At 29.4% G+C, this 14,718-nt stretch overlaps 1 protein-coding gene across 1 annotated transcript; it reads left to right on the forward strand.

The window, feature by feature from the left end:
• Positions 1-11,178: 11,178 nt before the first annotated feature.
• On the forward strand, positions 11,179-14,234 carry LOC140875094 (thermospermine synthase ACAULIS5). The gene is made up of 10 exons (XM_073278638.1): positions 11,179-11,444; positions 11,536-11,602; positions 11,715-11,809; positions 11,996-12,098; positions 12,756-12,844; positions 12,938-13,094; positions 13,242-13,317; positions 13,446-13,504; positions 13,739-13,875; positions 13,972-14,234. Exons 1-10 carry the CDS (start codon positions 11,287-11,289, stop codon positions 14,048-14,050), a joined length of 1,020 nt encoding a protein of 339 aa, XP_073134739.1. The 5' UTR covers positions 11,179-11,286; the 3' UTR covers positions 14,051-14,234.
• The last annotated feature ends 484 nt before the right edge of the window (positions 14,235-14,718 follow it).

Consider the following 14,718-nt stretch of genomic DNA (forward strand, 5'->3'; position numbering starts at 1 on the left):
CATATTAAACGGTGTTTAAGTTATATAAGAAGACTTTTGAGAAAAATATGTATAACTAGAATAATTTGACTGAAAAATGCATTGTATATATATATTTTTTCTGTGAACTTATTAAAAAATATTATATGTTATAATATATATATGGTGGATTTATTATTTATCTTGATTTGAATTTTCAAAGATGATTTTTTTTTTGGTAAATTGCTGAAAAATATCCAATGCAAACATGTTTTACTCTGCATTCACTAGACATTTTTTTGTACCATAATTTTTGTTAATTTGTAACACATCTTATATGATTTTGTACCACATGATGTATGATATTGTACCAAATTTTATGACTAGGGATCCCAAAACAAAACATGTTTGCATTTGAGAATTTTTGGGCAAATTGCCCATTTTTTTTTCAAATAAAATTTTATGATTTAAATATAGTTCAATTGTTCAACCCTCCCAAATTATTAAATCCTGGGTTACACCACTGCCAATAATGCGTGGTCTGCAAAACATTTCTTGTGTAAAACATTTAAAATTAATTACAATAAAAAAGTATATAAATTATTTTTATATGATTTTAGTTTTATATCATATTTTAAAGGGCAACTTGTAGATAACTCCCTAAATCAAACATAACTTTCAATTTACTCTCTATATTTGTCTTTCCGAAAATGCTCTTGTCGTTATTTTAATCATTATTATTTCTTGAATTATCAAATGTGGAATCGGATTCAAAATCTGATTCACTTGATTCATCAAGATAATAAATATTTTCATCATCGGATGAAAATTCAATTGTTTCTACGGGATAGAATCCAATAGTATATTTCTTCAAGAAGTTTAATTTTATTTTTCTTTTCGTTTTGTTTTGGACATTCATTCGCATAATGTCCTTCTTCGTTGCACAACCAACATGTGCAATTCTTTCCTTTACCCTTTGGGCAAGGTGGTTTTTTGTTATCAAACTTTTTATAAAATTTTCTTTTATAAGGTTTTCTGAAGAAATTCTTTTTAAATTTCTTTTTCTTATAGGGAATAAATTTCTTATTAAAAGATTTATAAGGTTTATTAAATTTATTCTGTTTCTGTCGTTTTAAATATTTGTGTGACATGTTTGTTTTGCAACCGTATTCTTTTACTGTGAATTCCATTTTGTCACAACAAAGTTTATTGTTTTGTTTGTAGGATTTAGAGATTCTTTTATTTAGTGTTACTTCATGACATTTCTTTGTTATTATATCTTTGATGAATTTAATAGCTCCTCCTAAAGTTTTAGCATAAGGGCTAGTTAAGAATTCATCTTTACTGTGTATAGGTATATTAGATATCTTATTAAAGATACTTAGTTTATAATGTTCCTTTTTATCAGCATCTATTAATTGATAATAGTTTGTTTCATAATCACAAATAAATTCTTCTAAGTAACATAAATTGCATAATTTAATATTATCTAATATAAAGATTGCTCTATTTTGTTCTATATTCTTAGCTACCAAATTAGCATCATTATTAGAAACTCCTAAAAATTCTTGGTACAAGGCATCAACAAATAGTTCGAAATATCGATGTCCTGTCATTCCTTGTGGTAGATTAGTAATTACTAGGTTTTCAGCCCAAGTTCTTAATGCTCCTACTAGTGTCATTTTTATCATCCCATGAGTTAAAACTTGAATATTCTCACTTTTGTCTAATAATGGTGTTAATTGAATTTGTACTGATAGTTCATTTGTCCAATGATCTATCTTTGATTTTCTTTCTTTGGCTGTTGAACATCCTAAATCTAAGATATTTTGTTTCACAAATCCTGATGTTTTTTATTCTCTAAGAATATCTCTAACATCTTTATAAGATCCAGAGTATTGGTCTCTGTTATATTTAAATTCTTCATCATCTCTTCCACCACTACCTTCTACATTCGTTCGTAGATTTAATCGTGGTCTAGAATCATCTTCAGATTCTGATTCTGAAATATCCATATCTCTGTATTGTTCTGAGTCCTGATGTGAATGATATAATTCTTCTGTATTTACTCCTATTTGTTCAAAATCAGATGAGTCGGTTTCACTAAACATCTCCATACTTATGTTTGCCATAACTAAGGGGATTTCTACACCATGATTCAATTTTGAATGGTGGTTCTTCTTCCATTTTTCTTTTTCCTTTATCTATTGGAAGAACTTCCTTAAGATAGTTTAATATTTTATTACTATGTCTTTTTTGTTCAATTATTAATCTAGTCGTTGCTAAATCAATATATTCTTTGAAATTCTTCTCTAATTCTTGTATTGATAGATTGATCTTATTAATATTATTTTCTAAATCTCCTAGATCTTTTTCTAATTTTATTAAGAACGTCATTGCGATGAGGTTGACTCATTAACAATAGCTTGTTTAATTTTAAAAATATTTTGATTTATGGTTCCAATCTTATCAAGAATATCTTCATCATTTCTAGCAAATGATAATGATCTTCTTGGTACAGACTGTTTTGTGATTTGGAGGTCATCTGAACTCCATCTTTTATAGGGATTTATTTCTTCAATAAATGCTTTTCGAGGGTGTTCAATTCTTGTAATATTTTCAAACATTCTTTCAACAGAAATAGTTGGTTTTGTTGAAATTATTCCTGTTTGAGAATTATTACTTATTGCTAAACCGACAACATAGTTTATATTGATCGGATGGTTTCCTGTTAACATAAGATTATTTCTATAAAAGTAATAATCTAATGTTAAAACGTCATTTATGTTTTTATCAAAAAGAGATATATTATATTGTGGATAAATACAAAATTTCATCTTTTTGTAACATAAATTTCCTTCAATTTTTCCAAGGATAGAATCCTCGAAATTACGTATTCTTTTGTCACGAACTGTTATTTCAATTGGTGTATCTATTCCTTCTCGGTAGTGAGCTGATATTATTATTTCAATTCCTCCGATATGAACATATTTCAGTTCAGATTGTTCTTTTTCACTGGTTTTTGCCATGATGGTATTAATATCTTGAGTTGTTAATAACTTCAGAGTATTAGACCTTGATTCGTTATTTATTTTACAAGATCGTTCTTTTGTACGAATCGAATAATAAATTAAATTTTTCCTGGGATTAATAAAATTTGAAATCTTACTTAGTATTCCTGGTTGGTCTATTAGATTTGTTTTTGAATTAGAAAACTCTGTTTTCTGTATTTCAGCAAACTTGCTTTGATTGAATATAATATTCAAATTATACTCTTGGTTTTCTTCAGATTCTTCAGATTCATCGACCAGGTTGTTTTGATTTGGAATTGTTACTTCTGTCATTTTAACAGATGATAGAACTTCTTAATTTTCTTAAGGCTATTAAAAGCTTTTTTGTCGAATCTATCTGTTCTAATAAATTCTAAAAATCTTCGAAACTATCAATTGAAGATTGACAATTTTTAAGATGTTTCAAATTGTTTTCACAATTTTCTATATCAAAATTTATATTTTGAGAATATAAATTAAAGATATTCATTTTTGTATTTTCATACATTTTCCATTTAGTAAAAATTTGTTACTTTTATTATTTTGTTTTTTTTGATCGGATTTCGATAACAAAGTTTGTTCTTATTCATAACATATTGTTATGTCTTCAATTTTATCGTTTTCACAAATTTGAATTATCATTTTCCAGTTGCTTGAAAAATGTTTTTTTTATGATTTTTGAAATAAAAGGTTTGGAGATCTTTTATTTTATTCCATAATTGATCTATTTGACGTAAATCTTTTAGTAAGATTATTTTATCAAATAAATTTTTAATCTCAATATCTAAATTTAATCCAGACATTAATAATTTGTTTTATTTAAGCTCTGATACCAGGTTGCGAAATTCTTCAAATTCTTATGAATTTTCTTATTCATGGATTTACAGATCTGATTCATGGATTTTCAGATCTGATTCATTTATAACAGATAAATGTTTTCATATTAGTTTGGTTCCATTCATGGATTATTAATACAAATTTTGGTTGATAAATTGATTCAAATATGGTTAAATCAGAAGTATTTAAACGATATTCACGAAATGTATCATATTCATGATCATCTTCTATTTCGAACCAGTTTTTTATTATTAATCTTCCATTTCTTATAAAGGATGATGACATGATTAATGTATTTTGACTATTTCTTTGAATTAAGGGCTGCTGGAGGTTTAGGAAGGTTACCTTGTTTGAATGAATCTTGGTTTTGAGCAGAGGCCAAATCCTTGCTTTCCCTTAACGATCGCTTGATCAACTGGTACTTGCTCTATGGATCTCCAGGTTTACTCTTAACCATGAATATTCAATGATTGGTTTCCAACCTTATCCTCCTTACGCCCTGCTTGTTTAGTTATTAGCCATAAGGCTTATTTTGTTTCTGATTTTATGTTTCTTAGTTTCTGATAGTTTTCATACGTCTTGTATGAACCAGATTGTAAGAAATTTTAAGAAGAGAGAGATACTCAAACTTCACTTACCCTTTTACAGCACAAAACATCTCCTTTTATAGGCGTGGAGAAACGCATACATAATTAAAAATAAAATAAAAGAGGGGGACCACCCGACACTACATAATGGAAACAGCTCATTTTACATCTGAGTGGATGCCTTTAACATGTGGTGTGGTCCACGATTTCATTTGTTTTTACATTGTGTCACTCTCTGAATCACTGGTGCATTCGGACCATTTCTTTATTGGTTTGTCTTCTTTGACAGTTGGTTTGTCCTCTTTGACATCTGCTTCTTCTGTCTGAATGGGTTGGCAATGTTCACATTTGTGAGTGGATATCATTGTTCTTAGTCTTTGACATAACATTTGTTGGGTTTCTCGGGTCATGTCAACTCTTGCTTCATAGATTGGAGCTTCGAATTGAGCTAACATGACTTGTTCTTTCTTTTGGATTGTCTCCTTGTGTCCAGTGGTTAATAAAATTTTACTGGTTGCAAAATTTATTTTAACCTTTGAGTTTCCATCAATCTTTCCTGTCTTTGAGATCATATCAATCAATGTCTTTATTCTTATCTCACGAAGTGTTGAGATATCCATTACTGGTTTCTCTTCATTTGATCCTTCGAATAATAACTTATCTTTTTGTTTTCGACATTGAATATATACCATTGGTTGATAGAATTTGTTATCATCCCAATCTGGAAGGGTTGAGTGAATACTCAATGTTAATACTGGATCGTCCTTAAAGACTACTTTCTTGAACTGGATGATACTATTTCTCAACTGATATGGAAATAGTTCTATTTCTTGATTGTTGGGACTGACTTCCAATCCACTTAATAATCCATTTGAAAATAATCTTGAGACTTCATGCGCTGGAGCACCTTGCAGTGTTCTTGCTCTTGATATGCTCTGTGTGTCACAAGTTTGTAGCCAAGATTCTGCAGATGGTTTGGCTATTCTCAAATAGTGTAGTGTTTCAAAGAATTCAGTCTTGAGTTTTTCTGAAAAATTTGTTTTCTCAAAAATTGGTTTTTGTGGTCGCAGATTGACCATCTTTCTTTCTTTCTTTTCAAGGGCACTTTTAAACGTCCTTTCTTCTTTTTTATTTTTCTCGGTGCTGGCTGTGTCCACCGGTTCTTTTTTCTTTTCTTTTTCTTTGTCAGTGTTGGCTGTGACCACTGACTGTTTCTCTTTTATCTCCACTATTTTGTCAAATTGAGTTGCCATTTTGATTGGTGTTCTTGGTGAGGATGATGATGATGAAGTTATCATCTTTTCTTCTGTCCTTTGAATTTTTCTACTCAAATTCCTTTCTTTTAGTTGAAGAATTTGAATTTCTTCCTGCAATTCAATCAATTGTTCTTTTAATTGACTTAGTTTCTCCATCTTGATTATACTCTGCACAAGAAAACATATTTATATATATAATGGTTAGTAAAATAACTCTTTTCGTGAGTAATTCGGATAGTTTTATTATGCGTATCATTGCATTTATAAATTCTTTTGCAAGAATTGAATCAATCTTAAATTGATTATTTTACTCAAAAAGTAATTTATGTTTATGAATATAAATCTCATTTCATCAATTTATATTCCACATGCTTTCTGAGGCATGTTCGGATGACTGAAAGTCATAAAATAATTCATGTTTCTGAATATAAATCTCATTACATCAATTTATATTTCCCATGCTTTCTGAGGCATGTTCGGATGACTCACAGTCATTTTCTGGATCACTTAGGATCTCCTTTATTATTCCGTTACTACGGATAGTATAGTTTGGATGAAGTTCTCTGGTTAATGCATCGGGTAATGAATTATCCGTTCCTTTGACATGTTGGATCTCGAACTGATAATGGTTCAATTCCAATTGCCATCTAATTAGCCTTGCTGCATTTCTCCCTGCATTTCTTGATATTTTTCTTGTTTTGAAATATGTTAAATTCATATTATCTGTTCTTACTAAAAACGGTTTAGAAATAAGATAAATTTCATAAGTTGTAATTGTGAATATTAAAGCTAATAATTCTTTTTCATTCGAATGATAATTTAATTGTGCACCTTGAAAAGTTCCTGATGTGTAGTTGCATAATTCTTCATTATTTCTAGTAGCTGTTTTAGTAAGTTCTTCTAAATTTCTTTCTCCAGTATAAGCTTTTAAACATGCTCCCCAGTATTCATCTGAAGCGTCTGTTTTAATTATTATTATATCTTTATTTGAAGAAAAATATAATTCAGGAAGATTACTAATTATTTTCTTTTTAATAGTGTCTATGTAATTAGTATCTTCTTTCGACCATTTTCACTTATAGTCCTGTTTAAGTTTTACTTGAAGAGGTTTTCTGATTTCTGCAAGTTTCTTAATGTAATTTCCAGAATAAGTTAATAATCCTAAAAATCTTCTTAATTGATCTTTATCCTTGATTTCACTAGGAAAATCATGAATTTTCTTAAGTATATGCGGTTGTAAACAATGTTTTCCATCTTCTATTTGTAATCCTAAATAATTTATTTTTGTTTTGAATAATTGTTCTTTCTTTTCAGAAAGTATAATTCCATCTTTATGACAAATATCTAAAACTGTCATGAGATATTTATAATGTTGATCTAGTGTTTTTGAATAAATTAATATGTCATCTATATAAACGCAACAAAAATCTATATATGATTTAAAAGATTCATCCATATATCTTTGAAAGATACCTGGTGCTTGTTTAAGTCCGAAAGGTAATACAGTCCATTGATACTGTCCTTTTGGACAACTGAATGCTGTAAGTAATTGTGTTTGTGGTTCTAGTTGAATTTGCCAGAATCCTGATTTACAATCTAAACTGAAAAAATATTTAATTTCTCCTATATAAGATAGTAAACCATTCTTATTTGGGATATAATATTCATCCATAATTGTTGCTTTATTCATCTTTCGATAATCAATTACCATTATTTTCTTATCAGTATCTTTCTTACTGACATAAAAGGCTGGTGAAGAGTGTGGACTTTTACTATGGATGATTATCTTAAGTTTTAATAATTCTTGAACTTCTTTTTCAAATATTTTTGCATCATCCATGTTACATCTTCTTGGTGCTTCACGGATTGTGATATTAGGGTCTTTGAGTTTTATTGAAGCAATGAATTGTTTTCTTTTCTTAATTTTTTCCTGAGGATTTTCAGAACATATATCATGAAATTTTCTCATGATTTCTTTTTCAGGATTAATCGTTAAAATATTTTCTATTTTTAGTTCTATTGAATTTGTATTTCGTTTATGAAAATTCTTTGTAAATCCTTCATTTCCTACGCAAAATGCTGTTCGTATTTTGGGAATGAAAATCATTGATGATCCTTTGTTTAAAGTTATGTGATCTTCAAATTGTGTAAAGGGAAGATATTCTCTTAAAAAGCTATTTCCTATTATAATGTCCATTCCTGATTCTATTTGATATATAATGGGTATTACAAATTTTGTTTCTTCTATTTCTATTTTTAATTTTTCTGCTACTGTATTAAGCATGATTATTGATTCATCTCCTATTCGAACTTTTAATCCTTTATCATATTTATTCCAATAATGATTTGGAAGTATATGCTTGCTTCCTAAACACATACTTGCTCCTGTATCAACATAAGCATGTATATGATATGGTTTATGTTCTTTGATTTTAATTTGAATTTTTATATATATACTATTTGGATTAGTTTTGTTTTTATTATCCATTCTCTCTTTTTTTTTTAAGAGATAAGGGTAAAATTGGTATTTAAAAACAAAAGTTTCTCTCTCCAGGGAGTTAAAAGTAAGTTTTATTTATGTAGGGATTTATAAATAAGTTATAAAGTGTTTTAGGGAGTGATTGAAAATTAACCCTATTTTAAATGAGATATGGTACAATTATTTGAATTTGGATTTTAAAAAAAATTAGATAAGATTCAAGTAGATCTATGTGTTGATACATTTATAATAACGAACTTTAAAAAAAAATAATAACGAATGTGAAATGAAATAAAATAAAATAAGGATAATGTTTTATCATTCATAAAAATGAGCAAAATAGGCGCAAGCGTGGCTGCTACAAGTAATATATGATCTATTTATTTATTATATTATATGCGAGAATTGACATCAATGTGGCCCCCATTTTTGTCACGCCCTCCAATTAATATTTTGTTCTGCAAACATTATTATTATATTAAGTCATTATTTTTTTTAAAAAAAATACGCGCATGCTTATATATGAAACGTGCCGCTGCATCCGCCATGTTGCAACATTTGGGAACGAACTAGTTTCACCCAGCCTACTCCCCAATGGCGGACTCAGGATTTTTAAACCATTCGATCTAAAATTTTAAACTTTAAAATTGTTTAATATTTTGAATCCATCCATCCGGACTGCTATCAAATTAATTAAAAATTTTTCAAAATTAATATATATAAAATTATAAAATTTTCCGAACCACCCGGGCTAGAGCACGAGTGTCATTACACTTGGGTCCGCCCTTGCTACTCCCGATTATCTCACTTTATATATACTAGTATTCGCATGCACGCATTGCGTGCTTAGACAGTTTGTTTTTTAAGAAAATCAAAAATAAAAATAGAGATTAATTTTAAAAAATGTTTTTTATATAAATAAATTAATTTTATAAAAGTGTATTTTTCTAAATTAGTAGTTATCATTGAACAAAAATAAATGATATTTTGGTAATTAAAAATATATTAAAAAATAAAAATAAAAGAGTTGACCATACCAACATACCAACACCTCAAATTTAATAATATATATATATATATATACTTATATATATTAATTTTATAGATGACTATATTTTTTTGTCATGTTATTTGTACGCTTTTCACTTTTGGTTTTGTTAACGATAAATTTTTATTTTCACTTTTGTAACTTGCTTGTTTTTTTTATTTTTGATCATGTTACGGTGAATTTTCATTTTTATTCTTGTATATTGTTTTTTTTATTTTTTATCATTTAACTTGTAATTATTTTTATTTTTGATATTTTTTTATCGGACATAAAAAGACCGAAATAAAAAAAATACAAGTTAGAGGATGAAAAATGAAAAAAAAAAACATAAGTTAGAATACTAAAAATAAAAATTCACCATAACAACACAAAAATAAAAAAAAAATAAAAAAAATGCACATAATAAGACCAAAAATATAGTTCTCCCTGTATATTATACACAAATTTGGCACCAAATGAACATCAATCAAAAGATACCCTAAGTAGAAATTCAAGAACTTGCCTTTAATGTGACTTCACACGGGTTCACTGCTACAATATAACATATAATATTCTTATATAAAAAAGAATAATGTTAAAGGTATATAATATATCGTACAATGATATTCAAAGCAATTATATCATGAGATTTTGATATTATATCGTGAGAATTTGACATTATACCGTGAGATTTCGTATTCAATGTATCATGAGATTTGATAAATAAATTTTTTTATACGTTGTTAGAATTGTTGTACAAGTTACCTGTAGCATTACTCTATAAAAAAAGTGAAGGGTACTTTAAAAAATATATATATATAAATTAAAATCTCTGTAAATATATACAAGAGTTGAACTCGAAAATTTGTAGGTTTTAAAAAAAGGTTAAAATCATATATTTATTAGCACACAAAAATTCTTATGAGAGAATTTCAGAGTTTTTTATAATTATAATTTTAAAAATAAAAATACTTTGAGTGATGGAGTTTTGAGACAATATCATTAGAGTAGTTGTGATTTTGAAAAAAAAAAAGGTTATTCGGTTAACCATAATTTTCAAATTAAAAGCAAAAAAAAATCTAATGATATTGTTTCACATATCTGATAGACGGACTTCTTATCCGATCCAACCTATGAATTTTTTTTATAAATACAACATAATTGTAAATTAAAAAATAACAATAAATAATAATAATAATAATAATAATAATAATAATAGTAATAAATAATTACAAAAGAAAAAAAGGCTGCGGCGAAGAGTCCGCTTTTTGTTGTGGGGTTTTGCGGTGCTTTTGCAAAGCTTCACCATTCAAAGTTTTTTTAATTTTTTAATTTAATTATAAAAAAACCGACAATCTCATAAAACAATTTTGTGAAACGAATCTCTTATTTAATTCAAATCATACAAAAGTATTATATTATATTTCAAATATACTATTTTTCATTATAGATATGAACTTCGATCAACCCATAGTACATACATAGATAAGATGATCTCACATAAACTTACTCTTATTGATAACAGTAAACTTAACTTGAAATTGTGCTCGATTTGGACTTGGAAAGTCAAAGAACCAACTTGGCTCAACTTGCCACCCTTAACAATCCGGCAAACAATTTATTTCACATTTGCGTACTTCATGAAATTATATAATACAGGGACCTTTTTACATGATATGTATCTCGTCAATTAGCTTGCAAAAACTTTATTTAATAAGCCATTTAGATGGAATTCTTGAGTTAAATGCAGAAATATGATGTCTAGATTTAACGACAAAAGATTATTTAAAATTCAAAATATAATAAGAAATAACATATTTCTTAAGGGGGAAAAAAAGGGAGAATATTTACATTAAAGAAAAGCTAGGATCCAACTACTATTTAGGTGGTGATTATTACAAAAGGACATAATATATATATAATAAAATATTGGAATATGTCAGGCTTCCACTTGGGTGACTACAACTATAAATGGCACGCAAATTTACACTTGGAGTTTTCAGGCCATCGACTCCTAATTCCTTTGTTTTGGTGCGTTATTCTGTTTTTTTCCTACCCAAGTTTTTATAAATAAAAGCAACAAATTTGAGAAATGGGTGAAGCTTTGGAGTTCTTTGGCTACCCAAGTATTGAGTACTTCAAAACCACTGACTTGATAATGGAACAAAATCATGACCAGAATGTTGAAGATGATTCTTGGTTTGAAGAAGAGATCGACATAGATCTTAAGTGGTCGTTCGCTTTAAATCGGTGCGTACGTCAATGGATTTGAAATTCACTCGAATTTTATGATTTTTTAGGCAAGCACTTAATTTAATTTGATCCTCCATTTCCTATGCAGAGTTTTGCACAAAGGAACAAGTGAGTACCAGGACATAGCTCTTTTGGACACCAAACGGTTCGGCAAGGTAATCAAGTGGTCACAACAAATATATGTTATAATTTTACAAGTTTCTTGTCTATATTTTAGTCGGTAAAATTTTTGTAATTTAAATATTATTATTTTTTGATTGCATGCAGGTTTTGGTGATTGATGGGAAAATGCAGAGTGCAGAAGTGGATGAATTTATTTACCATGAATGCTTGATTCATCCTGCCCTCTTATGTCACCCCAAGTGAGCTACTAGTCTATCAATCCCCCATTCACTACTTACAATTTATTTTTTTTTAAAAAAAATTATAGATAGATAGATAGATATATTTGTGTGTGTGCGTGCACGCGCGTACGTGTAGATCTCTATTATTTATATATGTGTGTATATATATATATGTGGATTTATTATATGTTTGATTGTATGTAGCCCCAAGACGGTGTTTATAATGGGAGGTGGCGAAGGATCTGCAGCAAGGGAAGCACTCAGGCACAGATCCATGGACAAAGTAGTCATGTGTGATATCGATAAGGTACTTTCACACCAAATTGAATTTTTGTACTTTATTTCATGAAAATTTGTATTTTTTAATTTTTAATGTTTGTTTTTTTACGATTTTGTTTATTTATATTATTAGTTTTCAATTTTATACATATCTTTCGATGAAAACAAAGTAACCGATTAAAATTGAAGACTGACAACCAAAATCCCAAAATATAAACAAAACACGTGACTAGAGATACAATTTTCCATTTATTTTATGAATATATCGATGAGTTCTATAAAATCAATATATAATGAAAATAAAAGTTTAAAACATACAAAATAAGTATTGAAAATAGAAATTATTTTTGAAGTAAAAAAACGATTGTTTACTGGGCTAAATTTATGTGGTACAATGTATTTGACTTTGTTGTTATGAGTTCATTAAGAGGGGGCATGCACATTATAAATAATGACGTACAGGTGTGGTAGCACCATTTTCTTAATAAAGTAGATATTTGGATAAGATACCGATTAATTGGTTTCTTGAATATTTTTTTGGGGTCATAGTTGTGCCCTTTTGTCTCCTACTTTGATTGGTATTAAGGGGGCACAACAACACTTTTTTCTATTCATTTTGTCCCCCAAACTTTCAATTTATAATCAAATAATATAATATGAGATCAAATTTGTACCCCACTTGCAGGAAGTTGTCGATTTCTGCAGGAAGCATCTAAGTGCAAACCATGAGGCCTTTCGGAATAACAAGCTTAACTTAGTGATAAATGATGCCAAGTATGGATTACTAAAAATCTTTCCCACAAATTGTTTTAAATTTTTTAAGTAGTTATTTAAAATTTGGACCAAATTCTTACTGATTTTGTTCAGAGCTGAATTGGAGGAAAGGGAGGAAAAGTTTGATATCATAGTGGGAGATTTGGCTGATCCAGTTGAAGGAGGGCCTTGCTACCAGCTGTATACAAAGTCCTTCTACCAAAATATTTTGAAGCCTAAGCTCAATGACAATGGCATCTTTGTGACTCAGGTTCGTTCTTTGCTAGCTGTACTTGTTTGGTTCTGTGACGATTTTAAAAACACGCCGTGTAGTGAATACCTTGAATTTTTAGGCCAAGAAAGAATGTGAGTGCACTTTTGATTCAAATTCACCATCACTTATATGTTGTGTGTATAGGCTGGGCCGGCAGGTGTTTTCACTCATAAGGAAGTCTTTTCGTCGATATACAACACAATAAAACAGGTTTTCAAGTGTAAGTCTCGATATTTTGAATCTTTTTCTCTGTTCTAAGGCCATTCAAGTACAGGAAAATCAGTTAATTAATGGCCGATGTAATTAATCATATATTTGAGTCTATGTATCCATTGGTGTTTCATGCAGATGTTCGCGCATACACGGCTCATGTTCCATCGTTTGCTGATACATGGGGATGGGTCGTTGTAAGTACACCTAAATGCCTAACCTACTTTGGGAAAGTCTATGCTATCACATGGGCCCATGTGCTGCATCTGTCGGCTCATATTTTTTTGCACTTGAGACGTTCGTATGAACATCTCAGATGCAGTAAATATGAGCAGTTGGATCCCCATTCGGAGCGTAGAGAACCGCCTACGTTATACATGATTGTTCGACATATTTTGATGGAATATTGATGTGTTTGGTGCTATATTTAGGCCTCTGATGAGCCGCTGGGCATTGATGCCAAGAACATGGACAAGAAGATAGCAGAAAGGATTGATGGAGAGCTGTTGTATTTGAATGGTGCTTCGTTTGTTGCCTCGACTATTCTGAACAAGACGGTCGCCAAAACGTAAGCTGCAGATGCCTCTGATCTTTTTGCTGGAGCCTCCAATTTTATATAAATGCTACTACTGGTGTGACTCGGGGACAATTGTTACCAATGCAGGTTGAAGAACGAGACTCATGTCTACACAGAGGATAACGCTCGGTTTATTCACGGCCAGGGCGTTGCTTACCGGATTTAAAGCGAAGCTAGGGGAAGGGAGGAACTTCTGGTGTACAGAAGAAGCATGCAATTGCTAGAGGCAAATGGCCTTAGTAACTTTAAGCTGCTAAACGCTTTTTTTTTATATATATGGTTTTTATGTAATACTGAAAACTCTTGAAACTCGAGTTTCTTAACTTGCATGCTATGAATTTTTATTTTTATTTTAATTCTTACTTAATAATCCAATCCAATCCAATCCAAAAACTTGAACCCGCTTGATTTTCAAACCAACTGAAAGACCAAATACTTGTAAATTTATAGGCATAATATTCCAACAATTCTGAGGTAGATTTCAACCTAGCATATGAGTATTACTCCAATGATAGATCTAATATTTCATGATTTGACACGTCAACAATATATAATTAATTACGCGTATGTGTAAAGATAAGAACCATTAGATGCATAGTTTGAATATTACACATATGCTAGGATGTCATCTATCCTATTCCGAATATAGCATTCATTATTCCCCCTTGGTCAAAAAAATAACCAAATTGACCAAAGTTAGCTCAATCACTTGACCAAGAAATTTAAACACTGAAACATTGGACAAACCCAATATGCAATTCGGGGTTTTGTCGCATTGTGAACGCGAAAATAAATAAAGTAATATAATCTCCAACCGTTGATGTTTTTACTTTA

Source organism: Henckelia pumila, chromosome 1, assembly GCF_033568475.1.
Source record: "Henckelia pumila isolate YLH828 chromosome 1, ASM3356847v2, whole genome shotgun sequence".
NCBI classification, from domain to species: domain Eukaryota; kingdom Viridiplantae; phylum Streptophyta; class Magnoliopsida; order Lamiales; family Gesneriaceae; genus Henckelia; species Henckelia pumila.

Excerpts from the sequence above, each read along its gene's own strand:
- LOC140875094 (XM_073278638.1), top strand. The coding sequence starts at position 11,287 with ATGGGTGAAGCTTTGGAGTTCTTTGGCTACCCAAGTATTGAGTACTTC. Across the intron at positions 12,099-12,755 it reads TCATGTGTGATATCGATAAG|GAAGTTGTCGATTTCTGCAG; the intron begins GTACTTTCACAC and ends CCCCACTTGCAG. Across the intron at positions 13,876-13,971 it reads AACAAGACGGTCGCCAAAAC|GTTGAAGAACGAGACTCATG; the intron begins GTAAGCTGCAGA and ends TTACCAATGCAG.